We start from the raw sequence: 24,706 nt of genomic DNA, 5'->3' as shown, positions 1-24,706 counted from the left end.
TTTATTTAATTAAAGCGATTTATTTATACCCCACAGGGTAATATATTCATCTGGTGAACAACAATTTATGAAGCTCTTATTGTATCGGTACATTGTTCACTCGTGTTATGTTTTTTTCATTGTGATATATTAATTAGCAAACAAAATGACTCTGTTAAAACAATTATACTATCACCAACATTGGCCAAACGCCACTTGAATTACTCACTAGAACCGTTTAAATATATTTTACCATCAGTCCACCGTGCCCTGCACACTTGCCATTTGGTATTTTTCGGGTTGTAATTTTTCAATTTTTTTTTTTTGTACTTATGCACAATGGAACGGTAGTTTTTTTAGATTTATATTATTGTAAAAACAATAAACGCGTACGTAAAAAGGACAGTGAAAAAAAACACTTACCGGTTTACAATGTAATAATTTTTCTTTTTTTTTTTTATCACTATCAACACTCGGGTGTCAAATAGCATTTGGCTAATATTATTGCGATTTATGAGTTAATTAAAATTTGGTAGGGTTGGCGCTTTGAGCCGTGTTATTAATTGCATTAAACGTCAAATAAACGTCATAAACAACATTGATTAAATAACGGATCAAGTACGTATTCAGTGTCAGTATGAAAAACATGTGTAGATATGCCACCCGGCTTGCAGCACCCTTAAGTAAATAATGACACGCTTTGGTGCATACTCGTTGTCTGTATTTATGAGCATACAACTTGTATCATATTTCCCAAATAGGTTCAAATAATGCAATAATATAGCAAATCCCACGTGTGATAGTTATTTAAATATTTCTCGAATCGTTAAGTCGAATTTCACGATATATAGTAAATTGTTATTTTACATATTTTTAAATTATAAATTATAATATAATTGTGAACATTATAATAATTATAACTGTATAACTTGATTATCATATCTACAAAAATAACGGTGATATATTAAACTGTTATTATAACTTATTTCCACTGTCCAACTAGTATCAAAACTCTACTACTACATTATGAGATCTTTATCCTTATGGGCGACTATTGCAAGACTTTGATTACATACAAATATACAATAATAACTATATAACATTATAATGGAAAAATAGTCATATTATAATAATAAATATTGAAATATATTTTTATGAATATTATATTAATATAATAATATAATAATAATATCTAACACTGAGCACTGGGGACCAGTGATGAATTTTATTGGTTTATAATATTTTTATACTATAATTTGCTCTTCGCCTCCTACTATATAGGATAAGCTCTACAAAGCTCATGTGTTATAGAATAGCTATAAATGCAGGAAAATATATATTTTTAGTTAAGTGAACTCTTTGTGGATTTAACTTTGATCACAGATGGTAGTAACATTATTTGGACATGTACAAATTTTTAATTATGACCTTTTTTCCAATATATATATATATATATATTGTGATTTATAATATTATAATTTAAATATACTTGCACTTACACCTACACTTAACACTTTCACTGTATATTTTTGTTACTTTATTGTTATACTCTTTAAATGAAATATTTTTTTGATTAATGCACATTTTTGGTATGTAATGTTTCTTTGAAGAAAAATTCACAATATTTTTCTCTATTTCAAAGAAAAAATTATTATATTTTTGTTTATTTCAACGTTATTTATTAATTATATTTAATAAATACGATTTTCAGCTCAATTAAAAGAAATAAGTATTGCACAAGTTTAAATAATAATAATAATAAAAAAAAAATCATTATAAACCTATTTGATTCTTAACTACAATAATAAAATAAATTCTATATCTTACTTATTTATCTTAATATTATATACTCATACACTTGAATAACTACTGTATCTTGATATATTATTATGTTGTACCATATTATACATAAATATAAAATACGCAAGAATCCGACACTGTGATGTAGCTAAATTGCCTACACAAGACGCCGTGTAATCATTCTTTATTTAAGTATTATTGAAATATATTATAAAAGTATGCATGCACTCAACATTATAACGTTAAGGGGTGGATATAAAGGGAAAAACAAGAGCCATTCCCTTTTAGGCCTAAGCCGGTTTTTTTTTAATTTAGCAACATTTTACTTTTGTAATCATTTTTATAAAATATAAGTCAATTCCGATGACGATTCGTCATCGAAGAATTAAATTAAATTGGATATGGATTGAAAGATAATTTAAATTGTTTTCCCATTCAACAATGACAATAGATAATATAACATATTTATATATATATATATGTATATGATATAATGTTATCGAGTTTTAATATGGCTATGAATAATTACTCTTACATACTTAAATATTACATTGGATTTGGATATAAAATAAAACTAGCCAAATTTTTGAATCTCGATCCACTCTCTCTTGACGCGACGAGTGATAATACCCGCCCCTGTCAATTTATTACAACATATGACAGTTTTACAATCCACGAAGGCAGTTAAACATATTTCGATCATGACACATTTTATTCAATTTATGAAATTTAATTTATCGGTAAATCAAGTTATATGAAATGACTAATGAGTAATAACACATATTTTATATCTATATAATCCATTCTATAATAATTACGCACAGAATACATATCGATACATTTGGTATATTTTGTATAATATAGTAATATACCATACAAAATAACGTTGAAATGTTTAATTTATTACATAAATTATTTGTTTAGTCCTTTCTATAAACTCACTAAAACATTTATGAAAATTAAAAAAAAAATTATTTATATATTTGAATTAAAATGATTATATGATTACGACGTAGGTTTTACTATATTGACAAAAGAAAAATTCGGTGATGTTTAAAAAAAATATTCATTAATTAAATTTCATTTTCATTTTTATACTCACTACTGTATAAACTTAAATCTTAACATTATTAAATATTATTTTATGTTAAGCAATATTATCTAGAATATTATAACCCACATTATATTCTAAAATAAGATGATAATCAGAGTTCTGGAAAATTGTCGGTGAATTAGGTCTACAATATCTGCATTGCTATTTACATAATATCAATTTTGCTTTTATTAATAAATTTTGTTACATAATATAATTTACGTTCATTTGGTTAACCATATTTTTGACATTTTAAAACTTAAGATAAACGATTAATATATATTTTTTAAATATTTCGTTGTAAATTCGTTTTAGAATTATAGCTTAAATTTTAAAAACGCACGATAAAATATATCATATACAATTATTATGAAATCGATATCTTATAAGGGTTGATTTTCAAATAAAATAACAGTTAATCGTTATTTTAAATTTAGTGTGAATTCTAAAAAAAAAAAATCTACTCTAAACAAAATTTGGTTTTTTGTTTCGTAATTTGATTCTTAAAACGATATATCGACGTTGTTCACTCGCCTAAAAAAAAATACCTTTACTTCTAGACTGCAGCATACTGATCCGTGTATGGAACGTAAGATACTTTGATCACTGATAACGAAAAAAAACATATTTGTAGCCTACGCAGGTGACAAGGAGCCATTTGGTCCACAGCGAGATGCAATAATTTCCATGTCAACATTGAAAGCGATAACACAGCAACCGAGTGGAAAACCACTTGGCGTAAAAGTTTCTCCCGCACGAGCCGTGCAACAGAGGCGACCCAATTACGTTAAGCCCGATTCCCGAGGCAAAGGGGAATGAATTGTAAGGGACAAGTAAGGGGCGCTCACCAAAATCGCGTAACCCAAACGGCTTGTTGTATAGCAATAAAAGGGGTTAAATAAAGGGAAAAAAGCAACGGATGTGTTCATTGTCTCATAAATAACCACAGATGTAATAAATTACTGAAGGAAAAAATAAAACATTGAATTGATGGAATTGAAATAATTTAAACCGCTGAATACGGTACTTGAGAGAGGTTCTTTTTTATTTTTGATACTCAAATGCGTGTAGTAATCATGCAATGTCTGGTCTTGATAAAAGATCCTCTTATACTAAATTAGTTTATAAAATTATAACTATATACATTCTTTTAACTACATTAAATAGTAGGAGAGTCAGCTAGGCTTATGTTTTTACTTTATTAATTTATAGTTATTATACATTATATATGATGTAGACAATCATTTGAAAAGAGAATATATATTTTAGTTGAAAATTGTGTAATTTTAATTATTAATTAGGAAAAAAAAAGTTATTTTAAAAACTAACCATTTTACATATAACATGTTACACTACATAATAATGAAATATATATATATTAAAACACATTTAAGTTTAATGGGTCAAGTTTTATTTTTGGTGAGGAAAAAACTGAAATAAAATAAATTATATTATATTTTATGTTATTAATATATTTTTATCTTTACGAGACTCAATTATAAAAGTGTATTCATTTTCAAATTTTTATTTTCGATATAAAAAAATCAAATAACCTTAAAACAATAAACTTAAAATTAACTTAAAATTTATGTTACTTAAGTCTCATATGGTTATTATTTTTAATAGTTATTATAAATATATATATATATATATATATATATTTATTTTAAGCATTTTAATATGATATTTAATTATTACCTATATCATAATCAATAATTTAATCATTTTGATTGGGAATTCTTTGTAATAAGGTTCACTGATTTTTATTCACGAGGAATATTTGATTTTATTCAATATTTTTTAATGATACAGAATACATACAAGAATAGCGATATGGTTAATTTTAATGTATGAATATTTAACAAGAAAAGTTTATTTTAAAACCCATGTATACAAATGATATCATATTATATTACTATTAATCATTCCAAGAAGATAATGTGAATTTTTAAAAACTATTATTTATTGTCTATTGGTAGTCCAGTGAAAATATTATATATAGATAAGAAATATTTTATATTATATTTATATATTTTTGACTAATCTTGTTTATTATTTGGTCAAAAAATGTATGCATCATAATGTTGCTATATTATATGACATTTTATACAGCATCCCATTTTGAAGTGACTTGTCATGTTACGCTCACCTTTATTTATACGAGTATTGCATGTTATTACAATAAATCCTAAAACTAAGATAAATTGTTGGGCTTAAATAACAAATCTGAGCCATAATCCAATTGTTTTATTACGGCTTTTGAAATCGTAAGTGTTTATAAAAAGGAATTACGAGTAAGCATTTTCAAAAATGTCAAATCTAGTAAAATTCGAATTTATAGAATGAATAAAAATAACCATGTATACAAATAATTAAATTTATCATCTATAATATTTATGGTTCTATCATAATTTAAAATGAAAATTCTTTATGATTTTTAACGATTTAAATAAAAATAACATAATATTTTGATTTATCTTGCTGTGAAAAAAAAATTTAACTTATAAATTTAATAATTTATTTTAAATATTCTTTTTTCAATTGATTTATACCATATTTCATGAAAAGTATTAGAACTACAGGAACTACAGTACCTATCTATAAAGTATTTAAGATAATTAATAAGTCCGTCAAAATATTTTTTACACTAATAGAATATAAAAGTGTTTATTATCAAACACGTTAACAACACTTCAATAATATATAAGAAAAATAAAAATGTAAACATAATTTAAAATTAGTGAAATAATAATTTTATATTTTACTTACCTATTGGTGAATAAAATATGTTTAAATATATATATATAACTCATTGTATTTATAGGATAGATTTCACTCAAATCACTTGATTACAATTTGTTTTTAGATTGTTGGAAGTTATTAATAAGTATTACAAATTAAAATTTTAATTACGCATTTTACTATGATTATCAAAACACATTATTGTTTGAAATACGTTGAATTATATATATATATATGCTTTACTTGTGAGAAGAACGTGCAAACTAAGCTAACTGAAGGGTTAATACGTAAATGTATACGGGCTATCAGTGGTGGTTTTCCCAGAGAAGCGAGAAAAGCGATGGCGGCTCCAAGGAAAATATTATAAAATACATGGTTAAATATTTTTAATATAGTTGGTGATTAGTTGTTTTTCGTTTATTGTTTAAATTTAAAATTAAAAAAAAATATATAGCAACAATTTATTTATGAAAGTGAAATCAATAAAGTATTAATATTTCAAATAACGGTTTACGGTCTCGATACCCATATGTAAAGAGGTACTAAAGAAACTACTAAACAGATATATTATAATATCCACGATAAATATAGCTACGTTAAAAGTTATTTATATATAACAAAACATGTAAGCTAAAATGGGGTATACCTAGCATGTCTGACAGGCCAAGTGACGTTCCACAATTACCTCTCACAATGTTAATACTATTATAAAAAGTACAATATCTACAATATTACAACTGAAAACAATAAAAGTTGCGCATGCATTTTTAAAATAGTTATATCCAGAATTAAAAAAAAAAAAAGATTTTTAAATAATGTAAAGAAATATTGAGTAATTAAGCGTCACTATGTCTAGAAAGGTACCAATTTATCAACTCCTCAAAAATACGATACTAGAATTGATACTGCATTTTGGGAAAATATTTTTCCACGTAGTTCACTCACTAGAATAAATTCCATTAAAACTATTGACTTTGGCCGAAGAATTAGAAATAATTGCATTTTAGGGGGGTTGCAAGGAGTGAGTTAATTACTACATCGGCGTCCAACTTTGATTTTGATGTGTGTAAGATATTCAATTTGAATAATGACGTTACTTGTTCAAAAGTTGTAAGTCGATGCGAAACTATATCGACTTTTTGACAGCCTGGGTATATATGTTGTTATAAATTTGTGTAATTTTGTGACCTTTGTCAACTATACTCGATGTGATATCATATTGACTGGAAGAGTGGCAGTGGATTCTGAGTATTATGCTATATGTACTAACGCAATACGATAGAGAGAAACTATAATGATATTCAAATGTTATTAAAGTGCGAGTTTCTTGATATAAATAATGATTCTATTATAATTATTTACATGCATTTTCGCTTAAATAAAAAATAATTTGATGCTGAATGTAAAATAGTTTGATTTTGTCAACGAGACTTAGTATTAAGTGATTGACACTGAAAATGTTGTTATTATTTTTACATATTATTTATTTTAAGTTTAAATGACATTAAACTTGTGTACGAATGAAATTTTATTTTTATCTTCGACCCTGGAATGGTTATGGATTCAGTAGTTTTGGAAAGGTATTCTTCAATGAATAAAGAGGCGTAACAATTTTAAGAAACAATAATAATATATGTTTTTTAACTTTACTAGTTTTTTGTAGGATATACCTAATTTTTATCAATTTAGATTTTTAGTAAAACGATAAATAATATATTGGTTTTACAATGATATGCGTTTTAAAAAGAAAAAATTTGTCACTTTTTAAACATTAAAACATAAGATTCAATCTTCCATTTTGAGTATGAGTTCTGCTTTCTGGTATCCAATTGGATTTAATTTGTATCAAAGTAATTGCCTGTACTGTAAAAATATGTTGGAAAAGCAAAAAAATAAAATAAGTAAAACAGGAATATTTTAGTATTTTTTTTTTTTTTATATATATATATATATATGAATGTTGAGAAAAATTTGTTTGAGAGAAAATGATTGAAAATGTAATACATTATTCTAAGAACCATTTAAAAATATAAAAATAAACATGCATAATTTATTTTTATAAGCGTTCAATATTCAAATTTTCACATAAATCGTAAAAACCACAAAACCATATTACATTAATATTGACTTATATGTTTATATCAATAATATGCGATTATATATGTATAACATATGTGATATTTTTAATAAAATGTGTTCAACATTACATATAACTAATGGAAAAATAAATGACTTATAATAATATAAAAAAATTATAAAACACCCATAGAGTAAAGACTGACATACCTAGGGTTGATACTTTTAAAAATTCCCAGAGGGTTTCGATGACGTAAGTTTCCAAATTAGGATATTCCAGGGAATATTTTTATGCCATCTTTTTTCTAATTACCTTAGAGATATAATATTATATTTGTAAGTTAAAATTACATTTAAAAAAAAACTATTTTTTTCTATAACAGAGCAATTGTATATACTTACGCTGAAATAATTATTAGTTAGTTGATTACGTAATATAAAAAAATTTTAATTTTCACGTTAATATAATAATCTCAAAAATATATTTTACGCGACAAATTTTACAAATTATATAGAAATTTCAAGTTAAAATTCTGACGAAATTATATATTTAAACTAAAAATAACTATTTAAATTATGTTTATTTCATTCAAAGAATATTATTCGTTGGAACTTGAAACTATTCACCAGACCACACAGTATTATTAACTATAAAGTTTTCAAAATATTTAAATTAATTTTAAGCTTTTTACTCCGTTACATGGTATTTCTAACCTGACTTGTATTATTAATAAATAATAATAATAACTTCTATAAATGTTCGTAAAGTACATATAGGTAAATTGGCAATATCTATCTACACAACAACTTAAGGTGGTGATGTCGTACGCAATCTATTATTAATCCTAAATTTGAAAAAAACATACAATCTTACCTATATACTTTTACCCTATAAACATTTTTATAACCTAATTAATGCAACAAAATAAAATTAATTATGAATTACCTACACAAGAAACTGGGAATACACAGAACATTTTATTTAGTTACCATTTCAACGTTACACACTGTTACTACGTATTTTAATATCTCACGAGTTACTTATTTACGTGATTTTATTTTTAATATTTAATAACAAACTCAAACTTAATCCATTTTTATCAAAATATTATTTTTGATGAAGAAATAGGTGTAAATTATTTAAAAAGCAAACAGTTGTTACCTACTTCAAAATGAAAAGATAACGCACAAGATTCATACACAATCTATAGGAGGTCTATGGCCTAACGTAAAAATAAAATATGACACAAAAGTAAATGGAGCTTCGCCTTTACTTGAAAGGCAGTTAAAAGAAGAGCGTTGACGATCAATACACTCATCCTTAGATACTATACCTGAAGACTGTCTAACAGACATGAATACGACATTTTCAAATTAAAAAACAAAAACAAAATAATAAGTGATATAGATTATCTGGTGTTATATTTTTACTATTAAAGTGTTATTTAAATTATAATAGTGGTTATAAAAATAAAAGAAACATATTGATCATATATTAAATTTAATGTAATCAATTTTTAATGAATAATACCGTAATTCAATATTATTTTTGAGTAGATCGCGTACTGCTAAAAAATGAGTTTGGTAGATCACGTACAACATCATTACCCGACTTAAAAAATACAAACAGTTCTTGAACAATCCTCTCAATCTTACTAAAAACTCCACACAGCCACAACAAACCAACCAAATCCATTAATTTACAAACACTATCTAATCCAGTGGTTTTCAAACAGTATTCCATTAAATTAATCTGTTTAATTATAAAGCACTAACTATTGATAACTAGATACTTTACTACAGTAAATCAAATTACTTGGTTATTTTTATATATCGAGTATAATAATTAGACTACTTATATTTTTTTTATTATAGTAGGACATGTCGAAAACTTAAGTTTAGACCATACAAAGTATCTTAAAAACAATAAAAATCACTATGTATAAAAAAAATGAACTATCTAGAATTTAAATTAACAAACATATACTTTTACGATATTACAAAGTGTTTAATCGAATGATGACCATCACAATGATTGGGATTAGGGGAAAATTTTAATTAAACACGATATTTTCCCTTGTTGAGTAGTATATTATGTCATGTAACAAATGTAATTTACAACATTTAAAGTAAAAAACATAAATAAACATTCAATAAATACATATTGTAAATAAAATTTTTTTTGAAAAAAAACAACACGAATGTAGAATCTTCAAAACTTACAACAGATAAATATTTGATTTAAATTAAATGGTATTAAGTTAACAATTTTATTATGCCCATTTTACTAAATACGTGTATAATTCTTGCTAACAATTAAACCAAGAATATATGTATGCATTACGTAAAACAATTCATGTGCACTGTGCGTATTGCTTTTACAATTAATACGCTAACTACTATTATAGTACAATAATTAAACAATATGCCAAACACAATAGAATTAATATAATGAAATTCTACCGCCAGATACTAGTTGTAGAAACTGAAACTAAATGTGATGTTTTTGAGTTATATATATTTTATAATGTCATCAAAAGTAATAAGTATGGATGAAAAGTGAAAAATAACGATATAGAATGTGTAATATAATTATTGTGTTTAGATACGCTATTTAAATCAAAAATAATATGACGTCTCAACAATATAAAACTAGTCCCTCTTTTCCAAATTTAACTTAAAAAATGTAAAAACACATATTTAAAAACATTTTATTGAGTTAGTTGAAAAGTAAAATAATGTTGATAATGATTTACATTGATAGATACACGATAGTATAATAATAATTTATAATGTATACGAGCTGAATACTGAACTCATAAAATTTATAAATCTGATCCAGAACAAAATTAAACTTTTAAAATGTAAATAAATTTAATAATTACAAATACCATATGTAATAGTAATAGCATGGCTAAAGATTTTGAAATTATTCTCGTTTTAAATAATGTGTATACATAAATACGCCTTCTCTAATTAATAATACTAGTATGTCAGATGTCTACTCGCTTAATGACACCATCGTAATGCAATAATTAATTATATTTCTTATTCAATATAAATATGGTAAGTGTGGTAATAATAACAAAATATAAAAGCTTAAATACTTAATAGGAAATTAACCAACATTTTAAAATTAATTAAAGGAAAATGAGTGTCAACATTAAATGTAAAAAATTCAAAATATTTTACACGAGATATAATAATTTCTCGTCTTGCAATGTTATTAATATAACTGAAAAAACAATAATTGATAAATTGACATAAAAACGACAATTATTATTAGGTATAGACAGTAAACTATTTACCTTTAAAGTCGATATCATCAATAATTTTACTATATTATTAAAAAAAAACACATCAATAAAATATACCATTTCTTAATAAAAAATAATTTCAATTTAACTATCGATAATCAACGTTTTTATTGAAATAAAATAATTATATCTCAATTTCATATTAAAATTACTATGAACATTGTAATACTTTAATAACTTTATAATAAAATTGCAGAAACTTGACATTTTTAGCACCTATACGTTCAACCAATACCGGACATGTAGGTAGGAGGTAGTAGGTACTATCTGGTGAAAGAGGTAAAATGTAAAATTTGCATCCAATTTCTTATCGATTACGTAAGCTATTTTAAACTTTTGAAACGCTTTTACTATCATCTGGAGATTGTATTTTTCCAAAGAAAAAAGTGCATCTGTTTGAAAACCAATCGCCTCGTCGTTCCGTTCGGAAACAAAAAAAAAAGGTAATTTTCAATTCTATTTTATCAGAACGTAGAAAAAAAGCTATCGAAATAAAAATAAAATATTTATTTTCTTCTTTTTCGCATTACCAAGTATACACATACATTTTTATTTTATATTTTATATAAAATCACGCAAGCAACACAATGACGCGCATTTCAACAATATCGTTTGTCATTTACCAAACGTCGTATTACTATTACATAACAACAGATAAAATCATACAATATCCCTTTAATGCAACAACTGGCATTCGAAACGTAATACACACACACATCGGATCAAAGCTATTTGTACATATATTGATATGTTGAACCACGGCACGGGTATACCCATCGGCCACCTATAAGTTTTAATCTGGAAATAGTGAAAAAATAAACCCGAGCAATAGTCCCTCTGGGAGATGATAATAACTCGTACAGCGGTTGTGATGGATAAACTACACGGATAATTGGTTAAATATTTAAATGTGAAAACCATATTAATCTTGCAGAATACACAATCCTTAACTGTTTTCTATCGATCATTGGTCACGATATTATGATTCATAACTTATAAGTTATGAGTTATGGCCACATTAAAGTAAATACACACTACTCTGTTCAAAGGATACTTATTATTTTCCCTCGGTACATCTATAATATAGTTTATGAAAACATCAGATTTCGTACAGTAGATTTTGGTCACACCAAGAGGGTAATATATTAAAAGTTAAAACCCACAATTTAATTATACTTTTTTTTCCTCGGTGCTTTGAAACGAAATATTATGAGAAACTACAAGAACAGATCTAATTTAGAACTTTGCCTTTCCTCGATTCGATGTGTACGTGACAGCCCGAATGATTCAGTCTGATTATATGTGATTTAAAATTATCTCTCGTAGAAAATCTTATCATTTTGATTATATTTATATTTAAAAAAAAAACCGAAAAATTCGCTCTGCTGTATAGTAACTTTCAAGTATACCTACCTAAAATGAAGGTAATGTATGGAACATTAATTGAGTAAAAGACACTGTAATGGATTTATTAAAATTCAATTCAATTTAAATCATTAATACAAAAATCGATTCTGTATGGAGACGGTGTGTCAGCCTATATTACTTAAGATATTTTATTACACATTTATATTGAAAATTATTACTTTATACTTCGATTTGTAACACGGTAGAATGAACTAGTTTTTTTCAAACACATCATTAAAAAATTATATATACATACATTATATACATTATAATATGAACTGTATGAATAAGTTCATGTAAAAAAAGCTAAAAACTTATCTAAATATTTAAAAAATAGTGTGTATAAAAAATAAAAAAAATAATAATATATGCAGTAACGAAAAGTTTTAATTAACGAATAATATTTTTTTAATGACATCATAAAAGTTATAACTTTACTTAAATCGTTATTTTTCGTTTAAATTTGAAATATCTGTGAAAAAATAACATATATGAATGTCCTTATATCACTTAAAGTTGAAACAACGAAGAATCTTGAATTCAATTGCCAATCTTTTTGATTTGGCATTAAAATATTATCTACGCTTGTAAAAGAAAAAAAATCGTAAAAAAAAGAACATAGAAAATGGAAAAACGTTTTAATGAAAAATCGATATTTTCCATATAAAAATCCAATGATGGTCGTAAAAAATGTATTTGAGTGTCGTCTTAACTTTTTTTTTAATTCCTGTAAGAAAAATATATGTGATACCTTGTATTACATTTTTAAGCTTGGGCATTATAATTTAAAAAAAACTATAATTTTTAACTACAAAATAACTACAAATTCTTCAACATTTTATATTTAAACGTTTAGGTAATAAAAAAAAAATAAACTGCAACTGATATTTTTTATTTTATTTTTGATATTTTATAATTTCTATAAGCACAACATATAAAATATCATGAACCCCTTCGAAGTTGAAGATTAAAACTTTTTTCTCCAGGTAAAAAGATTCCAAGGATACTAAAACCAAAGACTTGTATGATGATAATACTACTTATGGTTTTATCCGTTGACTTGCATGTGAAGCCGGCCTACATAATGTTAATAATATTGATATTTTCATAATAAAAACTCAAATTATTATCGTATATTTTTGTTAATCACTTTGAACGGATATGCATTGCAAATTATCTGTTTATAAATAAACTTACATAGTATTTATTAGAAATGAACATTCATCCCGTCTGCCCAGTACATATTATCAATGAAATCGTAACGTTGCCGCGTTGATTCGAATTTTTACAACGAAAGAATAAAGATTTGATTTCTAAGTGCGATTGTACTATAAAAATAATAATAATAAAAACATTATTTTATTGGCAGCGTTATTGGAAGAGGTTCGTCGGCGTAATTACTTTTTACCATCGTCCATGATTGCCTATTATTACCAGGAAGCCAAATAATCGTTAAGCATGACTGCCACGCGTACTGAATTTTACTGAAAATCGTTGTTTGCAAATTATTGAATAGATTTATTTTTACAACAAAGCGTAATTGATATCTTCAACCCACCTACTATGTTTACACATCTGTTAAATCATTTCAATGTATTGTATTTTTTTGTTTTCAGATTCCAGTACGGATATGCATATCAGCTTGGAAAATCGAAAACAAGTTCTCGAACGAGCCGTACAAACAGAAGAGACGAGAATCGTATCGAGATCGTAATCGACAAACAATTTCGAACGTATAATATCTTTTATTCCCCTAACCATCGAATGAAAAGCACAAAGGTACATGACAAGACTGAAACAATTGTTATGTTCTCTGGAAGTTTTATAAACTTGCCAAAGTCTCGAAGACGCATAATAACACTAATAATAATACTATAACTATAATAACAATAATATAAGAGGGCCATATCGAAAATAATAATTTAATTACGAATGTTTGAAAAGTCTTATCATTTGTAAAAATCATTTAATTCCTGTAAACAGTTTTAATAGAAACATGAGGTGAAACCGATCATGGAAAATATGTTATTCATTGGGCTATTTTCAAAACACGTAACAATATATTTTTCTACATTTGATTAATTAGTCAATTCCTACTGTTACATTATTGACAGCCAAAACTGCAGCATATAACAATAAAACGAAGTATTTCAACAAAAAAATAAGCTCCTTAAAACGTTTGCTACTTTTGTAAATAACATACATATATGTAATAACAAAAAAAAACACGTCACATATTATAGTTGGAAAAATGTACTAAGTAAACAAAAAATAATACTGAATGGCTTGTGATCGAGACTAATAATTATAATGTTGGTACATCAATCGTATCATTTAATCATTAATTTGAAAAATAAACAAAATCTTAAAAATACGTTTAATTAAATATGCATATTATTATGGGAATAATTTAACTTTGCTGGGAGACTGTTATCTACTTTAATTTTAAGTGTAATGTAGGTACTTAACATAAATTAGGAAATAACTTCTTTGTTTAGTTGAATCGTATATTGCTACCGAGTGAAGTTAAATTGTTTGTCGTAATTAAACTAGGTAATTTAATTTGATAAAATTTGAAATAGTTTTTTTTTTTTTTAACAAAAATTAATTATTATGACATAACATTACTTAACCTGTAAATGACATGAGTAACAGACGTTTTAAAGTTATTTTTTTATTCTGCTGGTTTTTCACGCAGCATTTACCAAGTTTTTTTTGTTGATTCCATAATGTCACTAACGGCACGCAAAGCGGTGAGAGATGTCCGGATGTATCTTTATAGTTTATAACACTATAATATCTATTATGTATATTTGTTTCCTCATCAACGAGTAAGGCGGTGGTTGCAGTTTGTTTGCCATTTTGTCATTTCAATTATAAATAATTGCAGAATCCTTTCATTTTGCCATATAATTCACTAAGTCGGATTATTCTAATCGTGTTGGAAATTACAAAATCATCGTCTGTGCCATATAACTACTCATATTTCATTTGTACCTGCACGAAAATACAAAGAAATGAGTGAATTTTAATTATCCAGCAGTCTACCTAGTAACTAGTTAGATCTTCCAAAACAGTGGCGCATTTAACCTTTAATCCGTTTGTAGGACGGTTGACTGAAATTTCCTTTATTGATTGGAAGGCATGTCGTATAGTATACGACATGTAGTGTGAATGTGCATATATTATGACTTTGATAGCCATAATCCCGGTGTGTTTGTGTTAGAATATCTCAAACAGAACGTTTATAAGACATTCAACAGTTTAATAGGTCAAACTCATATTATTTTGTAGCATTAACAGCGTAAAGATTTGAAGCTTAATACGATAGCGTATGTATTATCAATAACGCTATATAAATATACAACAATATAAAAATTAAAACTTACATCGTCGCTAGAAAAATTATTGTTTGCGATCGTTTAAATTTTAGGTAGGTATAGAATATGATTTTTTTCAACTGCCGATAATCGTTTGCAAACGTATATTAAACGTTCACAATCGTGTAGTACCGATAATTTTTAACCATTTATTTGACTAAAAATAATGTAAATTAAATATCAAATCGAATCGGCACAAATCGATTTTGAACACTAGCAATAATGAACGTTTAATGGAATGGCAAAAATCTTGTCTGGTAACTTTTTCCGTATGACCCGACAATTATCAACCACGTATAACTTACCGAATGAAATCGGTATACTAACGACAGTATACAATTGCATTAAACCATAAATATATATTTTTGACACGAATAAGCAAATATCAAGAATTTAGAGTAAAATCAATGTACGAATGCCGCCGTAGAACTCTAATAACGCAGTATTTATGCACCGTAGTTTTCGGCGTTATTTCTAGAAGGTTTCTTGTCCGTTGACTTGCTGCCACTCGTAACGTCAGAAGTCTACAAAAACGAGAAATCTATGCCACAGAAGGTCGTGGCTAAAGTGTCGGCTGTCGAACTTGCTCGTCGAAAAGTTCAAAACCGTATCGTTAAACATTGTTTGGACAAAACGTTTGACCGTAAAAAATTCCCTCCAGACGCGTTAGCATCTTTTCCTCGTAATTAAATTTCTATGAAACGATTTCAACTATGACTGTAAAAATGTCACGTGAAATTTTTCTCGGACTGGCGCGTAAAATCGAAACTAAAAACGAAAAAAAAAAGTGTAAACGGTGAAATATTTCACGTGTCGTTTTATCTGCAACGCGCAGCTCTCTCGCGGTTAGGGAAAATGGTTCGTGAAATCGGATCGCCAGAAAAAATCTCTGCCGTCATTATATATTCTTAGGGTCGCTGCCACGCCGTTTGGCTGACCTCGCCAGCGAATGCTCACAGCATGGTGTACCGACCCGATTTGGTGGACAAGACAAGCCCATTTACCCCCTTCTTCCGACCAGAGGTTTACTACACCAAGATTGTATTACTACGGTGGTGCCAAAATACTAATACTACTATTACTTACGCTATGAGTACACTTGGTAAAAATCGTCTATATTAAAAAACTTTTTGGGAAAATAAATCATATAAACTCATTGATTTCGATTTTTAAAATTAACAAATAAAAATTATTATCAAATACGTCTTATTAGCCGTATTACGTATTAGTCGAATTTCACGTGGTATAGAAACATGATTTTAATCAATGCAATCTGTTTATAATATCTATCCAATTTATACTATTAAACATCATATAATCATTATATAATAGTACCTCATGGAGTGACGTTTCGAAAATTTGTTACAAGTTATAGGTAACTAATAGCAAAGCTTTTTCAAAATCGATATACTGCACGCTTCGACTATGAAAATTGTTTTTTATAATATATAACGCTAATAAATTGTATGTCCTCATAATATTATGCTAGAGATAAAAAAAAATTAGTTATTAAACTAGTACATTTTTCAAACAAAAATTTTTATTTTTTTTGTTTCTACAATGGACAATTATAACATCTAAATTCACTATTCACCTAAGTACAATAAAAATATACATACCTATATATTAGTCAATATAAAAACGATTCGAGTTTGAACTAGTTGCTCAATAACATACGTTAGTACCCATTCATTATGTACCCATCGATTCCATAGTTGAGTATACAACACTGTTCTCCGTGCAAATACCCGAAAATTCAAACACTATTTAAATATTGTGATTTCGTCGAAAATATACTTGAACATTAAATATTTACTTTTTTCTATATATATATATATTAATTGAAACGATTATTAATACTTGACCAAGTACATATTTTAATGATCTTTCTCATTATAGTTCATTATTCGGTTCGCGGTGATTCTCGATGATGATGCACAAAGGCAATAACATAACGTATTGTTCAATCGTTGTTAATAAATACGTTCACAAACAACATTTCTTCGAATTTGAAACCCAACATTTGTTTGTTATAGTATAAGGTCTTCCGGGTAATATGAATAAAGTTACATATTTTAAAATAAATTCATACAACATAAAACTTTGTCCATTTTATTCCAATTAGAAAATTCGTTTCAATTTAATTACTACGAATGTAAAAATAACAACGAGCGCAAACTACTACAAACACCTTACAAAAACAAAATAAATGGAAGAAACGTTTTCTATTTCCTATACAACTTAAAAAAGTCTACGTAGGTCCACGAAAATAAATGATTTTAATAAAATACAACAACTACATTCGTTAAATTAGTTAAAGTGGTAAATCTATTAGGATCGTTTGAAAACACACTATATTACACCTACCTATTACATTTAGATTTTATTCGTGGGTTTCCATTATCTAATTGTATTTCATTACTAATTAGCATTACCCTACTTCGACTACACCGAATTAAGAAACCGACAGATCGATACGCCAAATATCTAACTACATTAATCTCTTTTCGAATCTAATAACGCATAATGTGTCATTGTATCGGCTTGGGAATCGAATTTAAAATGTCGTATAGAGTTTGGTATGAATATGATTTTTGCGTTGATTTCATAGCTGTTATAATTTTTAATTCGTCGAATAGCATAGTACACATATGAACCCGCATATTAGTTTATCATCTTAAATTTCATCTTAGTTTGCCACAATTTTAGAGTTTTTTTTTTTTTAATGAATATAATCAAAAATAATGAGCCAGAAAGTACTAAAAAATTATATATTTAAATACTGTAAAAAAATAACAAAAACATGTAATCTGTATGCTAAATGTATGGAATCGGATGTATTTATACACAATTTGTATGCAAAAAGGTGTTTTAAATTGGAGAAAAATAGTTGTAATATCGAGTTTTGGAGCGTTTTAAATACATATTTGGAAATAATAAAAACTTAGGTGCGCCATAACGTACATAATTTATCTACTATGTTTTAATTAAAACCACATGAAATTTACGGGCGTTTTGTCTTATCGTTCTATAATGGATCTATCTTGATTAATAGTAAAACGTTAACTGAATAATTGAGAACAAATATATACATACCTAATGGCTAATACCTACCAGTCGGTGTCGGGTCTATTCGATTTTAGTTTTATGTTGAAACTAAATCGATTAATTATACATACCTATATAACATATTACTCCAATGAAATTAAAGTGCGAAACAAATCGAGAAGATTTGTTCTAAAAAAAAAAAATATTGATGTAATTCGTTTACAATTCCCAAAAGATACTTATCTTAATAACACCGTGCTTTCTGTGAGACCGTCATTAAAACATTTCATTTCGAGTGCCAATAAATGGCGATCGTCGTTGGACACGAAAATAAATTGTTGTATTTACCGTACAGTGTAGTGATCTCCGGCACTCTTCACTACGCTTATAAAATTTCTGATAACGCTGTTTGATCTCACGTTTGGATATGAGGATGTCGGTAAAGGTGAAATAAGTGAACAGTCGGTTATGAAGTGTATATTTTACATATATGTAGTTAAATATTAATTCAAAATAATACTTGTAAAATTTGTGAACTAAGTGTAATAACACTGCCCGGGAAATTAGCTTAACAAAGCCTGGGGATCCTGAGTTATGATACAAGCGGCGATGCTGGGGCGAGACCCAACGACTCGAATAAATCCGGCGAGGTGGATGTATAAACTTTATTCTAGTCCCGTATCGGGACTTGTATAATCTATACAATATATACCAAATCTCGGATATACTATTAAACGGTAGGCTTAAGAGGTGGATATCAAAAAATCCGAAAATGTGTTGTAAGATAGCCTTCGGTTTCTATGTTATTTATGGCAAGTTATATTAAGAATCGATGTGGATGCTTTCGAGACCTTGCTCGCTTTCAATGGTTTTTTGGAACCGTTACGCGGTTTCGGGTAAAGCCAGAGTTTTCCAATATCATCTAAGTAGTACACAATATAATATAATGGTAGTAAAGCGATGTCTAGGTTTGACAGCAACAACACATATGTGATGAATAATAGAATACTATTGTAATGCATAGTAAAACGGCGGCGATGGTTTACTTCAACAGTTTTATTTTCACATCAAAAATTTAAAACTTATTAATTGTGATTGGACCTTTGTCCTAGCCAGGTACTGTAGATTGTCTTGCATGGGCTTAAATCAATAATTCTATAATCGAAGTACAAAGTTTTGCACCCATAAAAGTCTAAATAAATTGATAAAATGTTTTCTTCTCTCATAAACTGTTCGAAAATGTTAGAAACTTGCTTTGAAAAGTATAACATCGAATTTGTGTGATAGAAAAATCGTTTAAAAAAATAACCATTTAAAGCTATAAAATTATAATTACTGTCCAATAAAAACAAACTATAATTCACAGATACATTGTCGTATTGCTTATAATACAGATACCCCTAATATCTATTATAATATATATTTTATATATTCGAATAGTTTTCGTTGACAATATTCGACAAACAAATATAATAATAACTTCAAATAAATAAATAGACATGTGTACAATTAAATACCAAATAGGTATTTGTCATCTTATGTAATTTTCCAATTTAGTTTGGTAACTATCATCGAGAATATAATAATACATAATAATAGATTGTGAGTTCTTTAAGAATTTCTCAGCTTGTTTGTCTAAGTTGTTAAGATCATAAAATATTATACTGTCTCGAAAAAAGTGCAAACAACTCTCTATACTATTATTATTAAAATAAATTATTTTAAAAAATATAAACGATTTGTTAATTTTTGGCATTCACGTTTCATTAGAACTATAATATTAAAATATCCTAAATATTTTTTACATTAACTATACTGTATAATTTGTATCACAAATTTTAGAATTTATGCAAAAACATTTCACTTAGAAAAACACCACTTTTCACACAAATTCATACGATTAATGGTAAAAAAAATTCTAAAATTGAAATTAAAACTTTTCTAAATTGTATTATTATCCAATATTACGTAGTATTCCTATTACCTATTTTTGTATACGTATAATAATATGTATAATACACATAATTTAAATTAAAATCCATCCAATATTAGTAATATAATATGACACTTAGTCTGGCAATTTAAAATAACGAAACACGTATATTATACGTTATTATAATAAATGTATATTATATATTATGAAATATAATAATATACCTACTATATATATATTTTACGAAAAACGCATTTTTTCAATTCAAGTAAAAGCCACTGAAAAAAACAATTAAATAAAATTAATTATTTTTAAACATAAAATTTAACTTAACTGCTCAGTGTCTATTACATATTTTTAAACCATAGGTACTTAGTAAAATAGTAAATATTGATATTACTAAATCAACCTGATTTTTAATTAAATTACCATAAATTATAAATTCACATCAGTATATCATTAAATACAATTTTCAATGATTATATGTGTAAAAAAATATAATAATTTCTCAAAGTAGGTTATGACATTGATCATAAATAGTATTTATAATCAATAGTTTTAATCAAACAGCAATGTACAATTATAGCAATGATAATTTATATATAGCGCCTGATTAGTACAAAAATTAATTATGCTCAAAAATAAAATGTTTATAACGTTGCGTTATAGCATAAATCATTTTTATACTTACTTTACAACTATCAAACTTATTAAACAAAAAATAGAACCCATTTTATACCTAACTATCCTTTAGTGGTAAAGGTCAATCTTCATGTCACCATTAAACATTTAAAAACAAAGTACAAGAAGTAAACTCGTAAAATTCTCAACATTAATGTTACATAAGATGATAAATTTTACTTTTTTAAAATTACAAAAATATTTTTCAGACGTTGATAAGTTACATAACTTTAAAAAATAGGCAACAATAACAGTGATAATATCTATTATTGTACTCGGTATAAAAATGCATTTGTAATTTAAAATAATTAACTGAAACCAATTAATCTGTGTTGAACTTTTCAATAATTTGACCATTATTGAAACTTATATCAAAAAATAAATAATACTCGTCGGACAGATTTAATTTAAAAGGTATATTTATATGATAATATAATTATTATTTAAACGCGTGGTTAGATGTATAAAAAATATAGGCAGTGATCTGCAGTTAGACTACTTACAATTTCATCTAAAAACTATTACCCATCAGAACGACAAATATCGGGTTTTAATTCGCAACAATATTTGTATTCATTCGTTCATCTTTCCCGATGTTTAATATTAAATATATAATAAATTAAATAATGACATAATGTATATTCTTATGAGTTGCAATCATTCAACAAATATCACCAAATATTCCATCACGTTTTTGTTAGTTATTATTGGAAATGTATGAGGATAAAATAAATATTCAAAAGGTCATCTATTTAAATGCAAATATATAAATACATACATACATACATTATGTATATACCTACCGTAGTCTCACGAGTCACTGCGCAATTTATATATTTGTGTACACTTTATACCTACGATCGTACGAGTAAAAGCAAAGCGATAGTCCGTGCCAGGTATGCCTTACTTTATACACTAGTCGTGTGCATTTATCTGAATAAATAAGGTTCGATTCGACACACTATAAAATGTCTCCAAAGTCCAAATAATGAAAACGTTTTATGCGCACGTACTTTTCAAATCGCCCCATCGAAATAAGCGTCGTTTTATTTGTTCGATTCTTTATTTCTCACACACATATATATCATATATATATATATTTATAGGTAAATAAGAATTATATATTATATCTTTCCGGTGCATATAAACTTGTCGAATACTTTTGTCGGAAAAGGAGAGAAATCTTCGTCCATAATGATATACTGGTACAACACGCGCCCCGGTTTGATTCGATTGAAATCACGCGTATATTCGCTCCGGGCACTTCGCCTATGGTTCACCGTCTACACCTACTCCGTCGCTTTTATCCGGCCGGGTTTGATACTGCAACATCGTTATAATATTCTAAAATTATTAATGTATTTTCGTCGTAATAAACCCCCACCTTAAGACCTCAATAGCCTTCCCCGAAATTTTGATTTAAGTGTATATCACACTATACGAAAAATATGAAATCATATTATAGATAGATCGTGACGGAATACCAATTTAAACGTTAATAAAGTAAGTAAAAAAAAAATGTATGCGCTTTTCTTTTAGATTCCAAACGTGACGATTTTTGTTTAACATTTTCAATATATTTTCATATGCAAAACAAGTGTTTATTTCTCTGCGAGGCCAAAACCTTACACGTTGGGTACGCATCGGTCATTATGATTTATACGGCTGTTTGAGGAACACGTCTCCTCGTTATCAATCCTGTTTAAAAACACGATCACCGTTACGATTAGAAACAAATAAAATAAAATTAATCATTCTCGGTCGCATTATTTTCAATCGTACCTATATAATATATTATTATATTATACACACGCCCGCTTATCTGCGAATCCGGTGCGTTAAATCGAATATTCAAATCGTTTTTCGGTCTGTCTGACGTTTTCTGTGGACGCGGTTTACTCGTCACTGGAATACCAAAATTTGTTTTCGACCGTAAAATAAATAATAATAAAGAAAACAATACACCACAGCCGCGTTTTTTTGTTTTACGTGCGTACGGGGGTTAGATAAGATATAGGCCATTGGGGAAAAGGAGCCGAGCACAAAATTAACCCTAATCCTTCTAGTGCTCCCATTATAGAATCTATTTGCTTGGAATTTTTATAAACGTATAATGTATACATATATAAACGAATAAACGAACCCCAAAAAATATAAAATTGTTTATGTTTTATTGTCACGATTGAAGACAAATATATATATATATATATATATATATTAATAATGTCGATTCGCGGTAACAAAAACAATTTAACTTATGGGTAGGTAATTTACGAAATATATTTGAAAAAAAACCCAGTAGATTGTAAAAGAGAATTGTTGTGAACGTGTTATACGCAACTTAATATGATTTTGATGTGAATGTATATTTTATTGTATTATAAGTTTTTAGTTGAAACGAACTCCGATCCAAGGACATTTTCAAGGAATGCAATTTGTGATGAATGTACCCAATGTAAATACGCAAAAAACCTAATTATATACTGTTTTCGAGGTGTATATTATGCCGGAAAAATATATATGTTCTTAATACTTTTATAGTATATAAATTATTTCGTTAAAAAATAATGAAAATCGATTATATAAGCTTCTAATTGGTGTGTGAAAATTCTAAGTGTTAATGTCTCTGATTAATACATACGATTTAAAAAAAATATATCAAAAATAACCTTTATTTTGTTCGCGACATGACTTTTGTTCAGCTTGCATCCAATTGACCTGCTTCCGGCGGTGGGCGTCATGTGTTCCGATTTTCTACGTACATTAAAATAGCACACGAACGACTCAAACACATAATATTCGTGTGTTACATTTTTATTAAATATTCCGATATTTTTATATAATACGGAGCCTATACCCAAAAGTGTGGTACTGTGTACACATACTTAATATTATTCTGTTTAAATGTAATATTTTATCATTGTAAAAACGTATGAACGAACGAAATATATATATTATATAAGACGTAACAAAAAATTGTACAATATTAATAATAATATATTACTGAAAAATGTGACGGGTGTGAACGAAATATTGTATAATACCTACGCATATAATAATATGATATTTCTGTAATGTGTACAAATAATAACAATGGATACGTTTGAAACATACTGTATAATAATATTATATATGATATAATAATAATACGACGTTGCGTTTTTGTCCCGTGACATTTTCGTAAATTCATTCGATAAATTATAAATTGTTGGTTTAATAACATTCGTTGTGTTATTGTTTTCATTATTAT

At 26.7% G+C, this 24,706-nt stretch overlaps 1 protein-coding gene across 2 annotated transcripts in view; it reads left to right on the top strand.

Annotated features, from left to right (window-relative positions):
- LOC113555584 (metabotropic glutamate receptor 2) overlaps positions 1-24,706 on the top strand; it is a 168,209-nt gene that overhangs the window by 135,239 nt on the left and 8,264 nt on the right. Inside the window, exon 13 of one of the 2 annotated variants that reach the window (XR_003405405.1) lies at positions 14,031-14,193. Coding sequence is in view for 1 of the 2 variants with exons in the window: in XM_026960030.1 (XP_026815831.1) it covers positions 14,031-14,128 (98 nt within the window). In the remaining variant the exon portion in view is untranslated. Of the gene's footprint in view, positions 1-14,030; positions 14,692-24,706 lie in introns of those variants that run through there. The other variant, XM_026960030.1, reaches the window with a different exon arrangement.

Source organism: Rhopalosiphum maidis, chromosome 1 (genome assembly GCF_003676215.2).
Source record: "Rhopalosiphum maidis isolate BTI-1 chromosome 1, ASM367621v3, whole genome shotgun sequence".
Lineage (NCBI taxonomy): Eukaryota > Metazoa > Arthropoda > Insecta > Hemiptera > Aphididae > Rhopalosiphum > Rhopalosiphum maidis.
This window is presented reverse-complemented; position numbering and strand designations above follow the sequence as displayed.